The sequence below is a fragment of the Astatotilapia calliptera genome, chromosome 3 (assembly GCF_964374335.1).
Source record: "Astatotilapia calliptera chromosome 3, fAstCal68.1, whole genome shotgun sequence".
NCBI classification, from domain to species: domain Eukaryota; kingdom Metazoa; phylum Chordata; class Actinopteri; order Cichliformes; family Cichlidae; genus Astatotilapia; species Astatotilapia calliptera.
In genome coordinates, this window is record NC_137424.1 from 42,983,029 (window position 1) to 42,995,840 (window position 12,812).

Consider the following 12,812-nt stretch of genomic DNA (forward strand, 5'->3'; position numbering starts at 1 on the left):
ATCTGAGTTAAAATACAGATATTTTCATTATTGTTAGGTTAGGTTACATACATACAGTCTCAGCAGGAGAAAGCTTCAGCACTTTATGCTGTTGAGTTGGGAAATGCAGGAAAACTATTTTTTGTTTTTCATTTGTACCAAAAAATGTGATAATGGACTAAATAAAATTACTTGACTCTTAATCTGATTAAAGTTTAGCTGTTTGACGGTTAACCTAAATTTCTAGTTTCAGAATGATTGTATGATTTTTACTCTGCTTAAATCATTTAAAATCATTGTTAATGTATTCACATGTAAATCACAGCAAGAATTGCACTGCGGTAAACATTTTACAGAAGAACTTCTGTTTCCTCAAATCCACATTATGATATATGATATATAACACACATCTCAGAAAAGCAGGTCTTAGATAGTGATATGAAGCTAAACTCTCAACCACTGCCTTCAGCACCTGGTCGTTGTGCCACAGAAAATAGTGTATTACAGAAAATATGCACTAAGATTTAAATATGGAACCCAAGATGATCTGTAAATGAAAGAGTTCAACTACAGCTAAAACATGTAAGTGATGCTCATCATAATGCCTCGTAGCTAAGTGTAGAAGTAAATCTGGTTTTACAACATGCTTTCACGGTCATTGAGCTGCAAATTGGAAACTACCTACTAACGAGAACTGTTTGTATCAGTGTTTGTTATGTAACCAGAACAATGCTTGGTTTGGTTTTTGCTTCTTTACATCCTGGTTGTTGTGCCAAATGGTGGCCCTGAGTGGATTCATCAGTCCTATTTTACAAACATTCATATTAAATAATTCTAACATGCATATTCAGAACACTGTAGAAGTAACACAATAATCCCCAAAACTCTCCAAATAAAATAATGAATCCAGGTCATAATGCTAGAAATATAGCGTCACCGGTCAGATCAACTTTGACTTCATGGCGGTAGTTTACTAAATATAAAGTGATAAAACCCATAAATCATCACATAAATAAATCTCCACTCGCAGCAGCACTAAGACTCTCATTATATAAAGTAAAACCATAGAAGTGCAGTCGTATGACTTCTTGTAACTCTTGGAAAGAAAATGAAAGTGACAAAAACAAAGTAAAACAGTCTTGGGGACGTTCCCTGGTGTGTGCAGAGGTCCGTGTCTGTGTTTACTGATCAAATTTGAGAAGGATAACAGGTGGGATCCAAATGAACAGAGTGCAGATAATTCTATGAAAACCGAAGCTTTAAATTTGTCTGAAGATGATGTGGTTTCACTTTGAAAGCAATAAAAGCTTGACTTCTACAGTTTAGCATGTTGTTGCTTGCAGGGCAAGATCTTCTAAATTCACAATTTTTCTCTCGACGTTTGTGCAAGTAATGAACGGCTTCACTGTGATGTGAGTCATGCACCAATTACACCGTTTGACCAGTTAAAGAAGTTAACTTTTTTTTAAAGATTCTTCCACACATTTTCACTTCACTTCAGGGACTGTGAGGCATCAAAAGCTTCAGCTTCTTCTTTTGGTGTAACAAAACAAGCTTTTTTCATCGCTCACTCATTTTCAGCTAATGAAGCTGAGTGTAAAGAAACTGGGATGAGAATCAGCACCTAAAGTCTGGCCATGGTTCCAGCTGAATGGGTGGAGCGCCCATCAGCACTACTTTTCGGGGATGAACTGCTGCCCTGATTGGAAGATATCAAGTATTTTGAGGGCATGTATAATAAGTGATGGGAGAGTGGAGCAAGAAATGGACAGGCAGTTTGGTCCTTTATTGGTTTGGTGTGGTGAAAAGAGCAAAGGGTAAAAATAATTAAGATTATAACTAGAAACTCAAATTAAAGATCATAACAAAATACTTAAATGTGGCCTGATGTATTTGAGTAAAATATTGGCCTGAATTGTCCAAGCTCCAACGCCAGGATTTGAACAAGTTAGCAACACCTCATTTGATATAAGCTTGTAGATTTTTCTTTCTTCCTGCCATGACGTTACTTAGAGCCCAGCAGATAAGTAAAAATCATCATGTAAAATATGATCTCTTTTTTAAATTTGTTATCAGAAAATGTGGTTTAGTTGTGCCAATGTTGATTCTAAAGTATTTACAGAAACAGCTAAACTAGTATAATAATCAGGATAAGGTGAAAATTTCCTCAGAGAACGTTTCTTTGAGGTTACATAATGGAACGTTTTGCATTTAATTTTTTCATTGACAGTCTGATTTCTCTGAGACAGTCTTCTATTTTATCAAAGTTAAATGATGCAAACCACGAGGAAGCCATATTCCTATTTATTTCTTCCACATTTAGCTTTGAGTCATTAAACATATTGTGAAAAAGATTTACTTAATCGTTGTGATTGTTAACTGAACAAAACATGTCACAGAAAATGAACAATTACGTTTTAAAATATAATCTAGGATCATTTGTGAATCACAATGTTTACATACAGACATCAGTGAGCCAAACAATAACATTTGGTGATGTGCATTTATTCATGTACATTGTAAAAAGATAATGTATCACATAGGAAATTGACAATCAATGTGTTCCTTTGTTTCAGTATTTACTTTGTGGAGGTTCGTCTGTGTATCGTTACATTTATTCTAATTTCTTCCTGTAACAATAATAATATGAGCTTCCTTACTGATTGTTTGTATCCTCTGTTTCAGACAGTGGATCTATGTGATGTCAGTGAGACGAAATAATCCTAATATTGTCATCTCAGGCACACACCTCTGACTGCGAAAACAGAAGCCCCAGAAACTTGGTAATAAAATAAAACAAAACTTTTGCACCTCAATTAATCATTATTAATATGTAATACTGAATTAGTGCTGACTATAGGTATGATAGGAGGCGTAAAATGTGAAGAAAGTACAAAGGAGAAGGAAAGCCATAGATGCAAGACTTCAATCAGAATTTTGTGTTTTGTTCTTTACATGTATTTATGGTTCGGTATATCCTGTAAATTTGATGTAGTCACATGAATTCATGATGGACTCCTTCATCCTCCGTGAACCATAATCACCGCCTGCACTTTTTTGCCGGCTTTGATTTTTAGTACAAAGCCGTTGTCCAGTGGCATGCCATCAATGTGCAGCTTCAAAACATCCTTAGTGTATCCTACAACAGCTTAACAGAGGACAGAGAGGATTTTACTTTACAGTCTTTAAAATAAACATAGCTACAAATATGTCATCAATAATTATACCATGTTCCCTGCATTAAAGTGAGCCACATCAGAGTGATTGTCAGTAAAGGTGATCCGTAGCGGTTAATTAATAATATAATAATATATTTTTATTATGAATAATAATAAAAAATAATTTAAAGAAAAAAATCTTCCAAGGCATTTGCACTTCATAAAATGTTATTGATTCTTTTAAATAAAAAAAATAATGAATGTAGAGTCATTAAGCACTTATCATTATAATTTTTATTTATTTGTTAACAATTTATAGGTTACTTACTTTTCATCATGAGCATTTTTAGCACTTCCTCTTCGAGAAGGCTCACAGTCATTTCTTGCAGCTGTTTAGCGCTCAGAGGCATCACGTGCCTCCGACCATCAGGCAAGATAATGAAGACTTCTAAAAGCATCTGAAAGTTATGAGAGGAGACGGTTACTACCTTTGTTTAACAGCGCTTAACACATTTATTAGATCACATATCATAAAAAAAGGAAAACACAAATAGTTTAGAAACCTGTCTTCTCTTTTCAGTGAATGCTCTATGTGTAACTGCTTTGAAATGGAGTGAGGAAACTCGGTTCATGTTTTTATCCCAAAATATTAAGTTAAAATAAAAATGTAAACTAAACATTTACACAGAAATGAATTATAATTTATTCCATGTGATAATAAATTTGTGCTGGGCATAGGTGTGACAGGAGCCTTAAAATGAGAAGAAAGCTCAAATTAATGATGGACCCCTTCCACGTCCCTGAACCTTAATCACCTGCACAGTTGAGCCGGCTTTGATTCCGCAATCAGCCAGCAATGCAGAGGGGTTGTCCAGTGTCTTGCCTTCAACGCGCAGAATGACATGTTTCTCAGTGTATCCTACACACACAGTATTAAACAGGTTTGAGTAACTGTATGTGCAACAAATTAAAAAAAATCTTTGAAGGTGTTTGCACTCCTATTCACAACATTTAATAGTTTTTTTGGTAAAATAAACAACAACAAAAAACAAAAAGAAAACAGGTTTTAGGGACAGTTGATTATATCCTCATTAAAGACTGTAGGTTAGATCATTATTTATTTAATGTACCAGTTTTCAGTTCTTAGGTTATTTACCATGGATGGCCCACACTCTCAGTATGTCCTCTTTGAACTGGCTTACAGTCATACTCTGCAGTTGTCCGGGGCACAGCATCATCGACACCCTCCGACCATCAGGCAAGATAATGAAGACTTCTAAAAGCATCTGAAAGTTATGAGAGGAGATGGTTACTACCTTTGTTTAACAGCGCTTAACACATTTATTAGATCACATATCATAAAAAAAGGAAAACACAAATAGTTTAGAAACCTGTCTTCTCTTTTCAGTGAGTCCTCTAAGTGCAACCATTTTGCAATGAAGTGATGAAACTCGGTTCATGTTTTTATACCAAAATATTAAGTTAAAATAAAAATGTAAACTAAACATTTACACAGAAATGAATTATAATTTATTCCATGTGATATTAAATTTGTACTGGGCATAGGTGTGACAGGAGCCTTAAAATGAGAAGAAAGCTCAAATTAATGATGGACCCCTTCCACCTCCCTGAACCTTAATCACCTGCACAGTTGAGCCGGCTTTGATTCCGCAATCAGCCAGCAATGCAGAGGGGTTGTCCAGTGTCTTGCCTTCAACGCGCAGAGTGACATGTTTCTCAGTGTATCCTACACACACAGTATTAAACAGGTTTGAGTAACTGTATGTGCAACAATTAAAAAATTTAAAAAAATCTTTGAAGGTGTTTGCACTCCTATTCACAACATTTAATAGTTTTTTTGTAAAATAAACAACAACAAAAAACAAAAATAAAACAGGTTTTACGGACAGTTGATCCTATCCTCATTGAGGACTGTAGGTCATAATTTATTTTTTAATGTATCAGTTTTCAGTTCTTAGGTTATTTACCATGGATGGCCCACACTCTCAGTATGTCCTCTTTGAACTGGCTTACAGTCATACTCTGCAGCTGTCCGGGGCACAGCATCATCGACAACCTCCGACCATCAGGCAAGATAATGCCGAGTTTACAATTTTCCTTGTTTAGGGGGGGGACTTGTGATCTTTCCAGGTTGTCTGTCTGAAGGTAATGAGAGGTAACAGTTAGTACCTTTGCTAAACAGCGCTTAACATTTTTTATACCACATATCATGGAGACAAAAGAAAACGCAAATATTTTAGAGACATGTCACCGCTTTTCAGTGAGTCCTCGACGTCCAGCTATTTTGAACTGTAGTGAGGAACTTCAGACTTAGTTCATGTTTTTAAAAAAAAATATGATATTAAAATAAAGATGTCAGATAAAAATGTTCACTTCAATGAATCATTATCTATTCAGTTTAATACAGAATTAGCATAAGTATGACAGGAGCCATAAAATGTGACAAAAGTGCAAAGGGGAGCAAAAGCAAAAGATGCTACACTTCAATCAGAATCGTGCATCTTTTTCTTTACGTGTATTTATGATTCATGAATTTGATGTAGTCAGATGAATTAATGATGGACTCCTTCACCCTCTGTTAACCTTCCTCACCATCTGTACAGTTGAGCCGGCTTTGATCCCGTATTTTTTTACTGGTGCAGAGTCATCATCCAGTGGCTTGCCATCAAACAGCAGCTTGATATTATCCTTATTGTATCCTAAACACACATAACACCGGACAGGGAGGATTTTACTTTGCAGCCTTTAAACTAAATATAGCTACAAATGTGTCATAAATAATTATATTATGTTCCCTGCATTAGAGTTTGATTGTAAATAAAGGTGATCCTTAGCAGTTAGCAGTTGAGCCGTTTTATTAGTAACTATAATATAATATAATATAATATAATATATGAAGAGATTAAGAAATTATTAAGAAATTTGAATATAGAGTTTTTAAGTGCTGATAACTATAATTTTAATGTACCGGTATTTATTTTCTGTTTTACATTACTTACCTTTCTTGATGAGCATTTTCAGCACTTCCTCTTTGAAAATGCTCACAATCATTACTTGCAGCTGCATGGCGCTTAGGAGCATCTGACACCTTTGACCATTAGCCAAGATAACGAAGATTTCACACATTGCCTTGGTTAGGAGCACCTGAAGGTTATGAGAGGTGACAGTTAGTATCTTTGTTTCCATGTAGTATTAAATCAGCGCTGAGTATAGGTGTGACAGGAGCCTTAAAATGTGAAGAAAGCTCAAATTAATGATGGACTCCTTCAGCCTCTATTTACCTTCCTCACCACCTGCTCAGCTGAGCCAGGCTCGGCAGTGGACAGCAATGCAGAGGGGTGGTGCAGTGACTTTCCTACATATTTCTCAGTGTATTCTAAACACACATAGCACAGAACAGAGAGAATTTTACTTTGCAGTTTTTAGACTAAATATAGCTACAAATACGTTTTAAATAATTATACCATACATTAGAGTGAACCACAACAGAGAATATTTTAAAAATTAAAAAAAAGAAAATAAAGGTGACCGTAGCAGTTAGCAGGTCAGCAATTTTATTCATATTATCTGATACCTAAGTGTATCTCTCGGTACAACATTACAAAAAACAAATATGTGAACGTGCTTTCGCTTCACAAAATTTCACAGATTTTTTTGTAAATAGCAAACAAACATGTTTTAAGACATTTGAATATAGACTCATTAAATTACTAATAATTACACATTTATTTCAGTTTTTATATTACTTACCTTTCAGCAGGTGGGGATTTTTCTTCAACCCCCACCCATAGTGGGGGTTCATAACATCGACTGGCGCCATTGCTTTGTTTAGAAAGTGAGGCTGAGATCCTTTCAGGTTCTCCGTCTGAAGGTTATGTGAGTTGACGGCGTGTTTATAGACTCGCGGGTGGGTGTTGCCTGTTCGTTGTTTCATTTTCAAAGGGAAATAACATTGCACAAATTATTATTATCATTCATCTGACTCTACTGTGGGTATTATCAACACACCTTTAAAATTCAAAGTGAAAGCATTTTTGTGCATTTTTTCTGTTGTTTCCCATACAAATAATTTCTTAGTAAATGAAAAAGACATGAGTAATAAGAAAGAGATTTTCAGTTGTTTAAACAGTGCTTAACAAACAGTGCTTATTATGCCACGTGCCATAAAAAAGAAAACGCAAACCTGTCTCTGCTTCTCAGTATGTCCTCGATGTGCAACCATTTTGAACTGGAGTGAGGAACTTACACTCACTTCATAGTTTTATACCAAAATATGATGCAGCACATTGGACTACTCTGAAAAGCCAGAAATTAATCAAACACAAAATTCAACCACTGAAAACATTCAGTTTAACAGTTCAGGCAAGCAACTATAATTTGGGGTCTTATAAATAATAATAGTGTTTTACTATTTTTTCTTACTTTTTGTAAAACAGTATCTTAGCAAACAATGACTGAGAACCTTCACAGACATATTGCCCTAAACTTTGGGAGGAACACCCTTCAATTGGTGTGGAAGTATAAAAAGGAATCAAGGAAACTAGCGGATTATAGGAACAATCTCCGCATCAACCTAAGATACAGACAAACTAGAGTCGTTCCCAAGAGTTTGTGCCTTGGATTCATGGTCAGGGGACACAGAGCTGAGTTGATTCTAGGGAGAGCACAAAATAACTTCTAAGTGAAAGGATAAGACAGGTCCATTTCACTGTTGATGCCCTCCGGACCAAATTAGCCAGACTCTGCAGGAAGTGAAAACACTTCTACCCTCCCCTAGTTTGTAAACAAGGCTCAGCAGGCCCAATCACTAAAGGAAAAGAAAGACAACTCAGGAAATTTCACACTTTACTAACAAAAATTAGAGCCTATGCCACACAGAGGAGAACAGGAAGACTTCACAACTGAAGGCAGTCAGGAAAAATTCAATAATAATGTGGGCTGTATTCTTAAATGAAAAGAACAAGTAACTGCTTTGGAGAGGGGAAAAGCATGTAGCTAAAAAACTAAACTAAACTCCAGTCCAGTGGAATACCAAAGAAAGATGACAAAAAATGATTACTTACCTGTTTTAGAGGGTCCCACCTGAAAATGAAGCAGCTAATGAAAGAGGTGAAGAGAGAAAGATGGCAGCTTGGTCAGCACTAGTGGCCTCTATAATGTATGCAAATACATGTGGGTTGGAATCAAGCGCGCCCCCAGAAGACAAAACAGAGCCAGCAGATTGAAACTGAACAAAGAGAATTGTAAGCAAAACAAATAAATTATAGTTTCAATTATTTATTTTTTTTTCCAGTTTCAATACAAGATTTTTCAGTACATTTATTTCAGTTACAATAATTTTTTTTCAGTTTCAATATCTTGTCAGTTTCATTTTAAGTTGGCATCAATGCTTAATCAAAATTTAATAAATAAAACATGCAGTTCATTTACATAATTTAATTTCAAATTACAAAACAAAGTATCCCTGAAATTAAAAATACAAGTAACACGAAGGTTTAGGGAATTCGGGGTGACCATTTCTATTCTGTGTTTATCATTTGTACTGTGTGATTCGGGCTAAACGCAGCAAAAGATTTAGGAAATTTGTGTTTGGGTCTGGTTAATTATTTCTTTTTTGTGCTTCTTGGCAATAAAGGAAAACAAATTTGTGGGTTGAGCAGCAGAGTGAGTATCAAATCTTCTGAGCCAATGCTAAACAACTCCAAACTTTGACCTTTCGATCCAGCTGCTATAGGCAGAATCTGGACTCATTGCAGAATATAATGTTCCACCACATCTTCTGGTTCCAGTGAATCATTTTGGGAATAACAATACAGACAGGTCTGAGTGCAGGGCAGTGACTGACTGTGTAGAGAGCCGTCTGCCAGATCATCCTGCAAACCATGACCATAAATCTGTAGCTACAGCCTACAGTTCTCCTCAGTGCTGACACTGAGAGCAAACTTGTTCACTTTGGGGTTTGTCTCTGACATTCCCCTGTTATACTTGGCCTTGCATTTGGAGATGGTACTGGGGCTCGCTCCAAATAATGCTGCAGCTTGGTTTTGCAGAGCACCAGCTTGAAGTTGCCCCATGGCAGTAATGTTGATCACAATGCCTGGAAAATCATTGTAGAAAAAAAATCTGGAAATTACCTAACACACCCTCATCAGTCTCATATGTAACCACAACAATGTTTGGTATTTTTCTGGGTTTTTGTCTGCTTCACATCCGTCTTGTTGTGCCAAATGATGGCTATGAGAGAATGCATTAGCTGTGTTGTATAACCATATAAATAATACAACTTTTTAACATCTAGTTTCATGTAAATTCAGAACACAACAGTGGCAAAAGCAACACAATAAGCCCACAAACTCTCAGAGTAAGATGACTACATGGTACAATGTTCCAAAAGTAGTGCAATAAAACCCATAAATCATAAAATAAACCTGGACTCTCAGGAGCACTATGAGGGCTTAAGTAAAATATGTATAAAATAATCATGATCGTTAATCTGCAGTCACATGCCTTCCGATTACTGCTGGAGAGAAACCGAAAGTAATAAAGATTAAATAAATAAAGAATTTTAGCAGCATTGCCTGGTGTGTGCAGAGGGCATGGCAAACCGTGGGGGGTGTGGGGAAGGAGGACCCAGGCGCGGTGCTCTATGTACAAGCAGTGCGTTTATTTACAGTGATGGAACTGATACACAACAATAATACATCCCCGTGTGCTCCCGACTTCCACTCCGTGTCTTCTCCCAGTGTTTGTGCCCATGTGTCTGCTCCCTCATGCCAGTGCACTCTGTGTCTGCTGCCCTCTCATCCAGCAATCCTTCCTGGGAAAATAGAGGCAGTAGTTAGTACCCTCAGTTCACTTGGTAAGCTCACACTCACAAACAGACCAGCTGGGGGAGCTCCAAGACTCTCTTAAGTAGCTCCCCCGACGAGGCCTGATCAGCAGCAGGTGTGTGGCTTCGGGTGTGGCCAGTCCGCCAGCAGGGCCATACCCACCAGGCCTGAAGGCGCCCGCAGAAACACACACACACACACACACACAAGCAGGGATAACGAGGGACAGCAATACAAAATATATATTATAATATTAGTCCATAACTGCTCAGGGATCCCAGGACCCTGACAGGTTCAGTGTTTACTGTTCATTCAAACAGGTGAAAGGATAACCGATTGGCAGCAATCAGAGGAAAAAGAAGGGAGACTTAACACAGAGATATGACTGTCTGTGTTTGTGGTTTTGCCATGAAAACAAACATTTCATGTGTGCAGCAGAATCAACTTTTGGAGATTTACTTACCTGGATGGTTGAGCATGCATCAAGATGTTCTTTTTTTTGTAGTTTATATTGAAGCCTAATGTCTGGTTCAGGTCATTATTTGGTTTCTCACTGTTTAACTTTCCTGGCTGTAAAACAACCTCTGTATTTTCCCTCTAAAGAACAAAAGTACAATATGTTCTTTCATCAAAAGCTGAATGATATCTGGTTAGTGCATGTCTTTCTTAAAAGAAGTTCACATGTCATTTGGTGCACAGCCCCACCTTGTGGCAGTAGGAAAAGTACTTTTTAGGTACTCCGTGAACTATATGAACTGCAGTATATCCGGTATCTGTGATTAATGGTCCTTTTATTAGAAAAAAGACTGATTCAGGTACTAATGTGATATGTGGAATGCTAACTGACACTGATAAACCCATCAAGACTTTTAAATGTAATTAAATAAGCTTTAGTTGATAAAACTGCTGGTGGTGCTTTATTGTAGTTTTAATATGTTGATGTTGAAAAGAATCAGCTTGGTTGCAAGAGTTAAATAACTTTAACTGTGTTCAAATTAACTTCCATGTAGTCATTCATATTAACTATAGACTAGAGGACTTAATGAAAGCCTAAAAAGAAAAACCCCAAAAGCATTATATCCCAGATTTCAGGTCAGTCCTTTGCAGTAACCATTTTGGTAAGGACATACAAACAACAGCTCAGAGTAACAGTTCATAAACATTTTAAAGCCACAGTTTTAAATTCGCTTTCAGAACAATTTCTGAAAGCTGAGCCCACGTCCTCATTTTAGGTTTGACAGCTTTTAGTTGGTAAAGATGAACTGCTTGGACAAGAACTGAGCTGTCGCCTGATCATTGGGATTTAAATTTTAAATTTAAATTTAAATAAAATTGAATTTAATTGAAATATTTAGATATTTCCGAAAACACATTGTAGTGACGTATACTGAACACAATAAATGATATAATGTAAACAACTACCTGAGAAAAAGCAGATAAATTAATTACAGGCATTTACTTTTGTATCGATTATTGCATTGATGGAGGGAGTGATGTATGCTGGGTAATGGCACAGCTAGTGACTGGGTGACTTTATTCACTTTATTCATACCCGCTTTGGATGTTATCAGTCCATACAATGTGCGTTATTAGCACAAATCTGTCCCATAGATATGGGCCATCTCCACCTGCTAATTTGTTCAGAAGGTTGTTATCATCCATCCAGATGGAGGATCACTAAAAGGAGCGTGGAAAGACTCCAGAATCCACTCTGGCTGGAATCCGGTGAATACAGCAGTGTTTACAGGTAAGACCATTTAAATGGACAGCATTTATAGAATGACTATTAAAAGTCAGTGAGTGTCAAAAATGTTAATGTGGTAACGTTTATGGTGTGAGCATTAGATTATATTGTAGTAAAGCTGTTACTTTTTAAACCACGTTAGGACAGAAATATTAGCTTCTGTTATGGACTAATGAAGTTACTAGTTAATAAAGTTTCCAGTAAAGTGATTTATCGCTGCCACAGATTGACAGTAAATATCCTAATTAGCTTCATTGCATCAATGCATCAGTTTCAGTGCTTCATTTAAACTGTATGACACTTATACTGACCCAGGGTCAGTGTAAAATACAATCCTAGCTGTGTGAACAAAGCCTGGCTCTTTTAATCCTGCATGACAAACCGCAGGATGCAGGTTTATTGAGCCTCTTTCCTGCTGGCACACCTGTCACACCTGAGAGTCAGCTACAAACTTACAGTAATGTGTACATCTTGCAAAGACTGCCAGACTCTGTAATACTGTAAATGATCAGTGACTCGGGTTAAAACTAAACCTTAAACAGTACCTCTGTGTCTGTGTGTGTGCTGAACATCTAGAATCAGGATGAGTCAGGCTGCACATTGCTGGCATTGCGTCTTTCAACAGGTTTGTGGGTAGATTTGGATGCACCAGGGGTAAGTGCAGCCACTCAGCCTCTACTCAATGTGATCATAGCAGCAGGTGCAGATGTGTGTCACAAGTTAATCTAGTAGTAGGCTATGGTTCTTGGCCACAGGTGGCAGCAGTGGACTCACCTCCATTGGAGACTGCTCCAGCTGCTATGTGATAGTCAGTAGATGGATTCCAAATTGAAGATCATATGAAAGTTTTGGAGACTGTTTATTACTAATCACTGTGTAACTCCTGTAAATTCACAGTAACTGCCATCTCCTTACAAATGTTTATTGGATTAACCACACTTATACAGACTGTATATAACTACCACCTCTAAAATGTTTGTTTGCAGAGAAAAGACACAGACAGATGATGCTTACAGGATGTGACAACACTAATGAAATATTGATGTGTCATTTTTGTTCAAGACGTTTTTCTTATGGGCC

General features: G+C 36.9%; 1 protein-coding gene across 1 annotated transcript; it reads right to left on the reverse strand.

Moving 5' to 3' along the window:
• Positions 1 to 2,319: 2,319 nt before the first annotated feature.
• LOC113012524 (uncharacterized) lies at positions 2,320 to 7,107 on the reverse strand. The gene is made up of 10 exons (XM_026152791.2): positions 6,909 to 7,107; positions 6,440 to 6,534; positions 6,158 to 6,302; positions 5,751 to 5,857; positions 5,126 to 5,297; positions 4,781 to 4,884; positions 4,294 to 4,423; positions 3,953 to 4,056; positions 3,466 to 3,595; positions 2,320 to 3,127 (listed from the first exon to the last, which is right to left on the reverse strand). The coding sequence occupies exons 1-10, from the start codon at positions 7,090 to 7,092 to the stop codon at positions 3,000 to 3,002; spliced, it is 1,299 nt and encodes a 432-aa protein (XP_026008576.2). The 5' UTR covers positions 7,093 to 7,107; the 3' UTR covers positions 2,320 to 2,999.
• Positions 7,108 to 12,812: the final 5,705 nt, after the last annotated feature.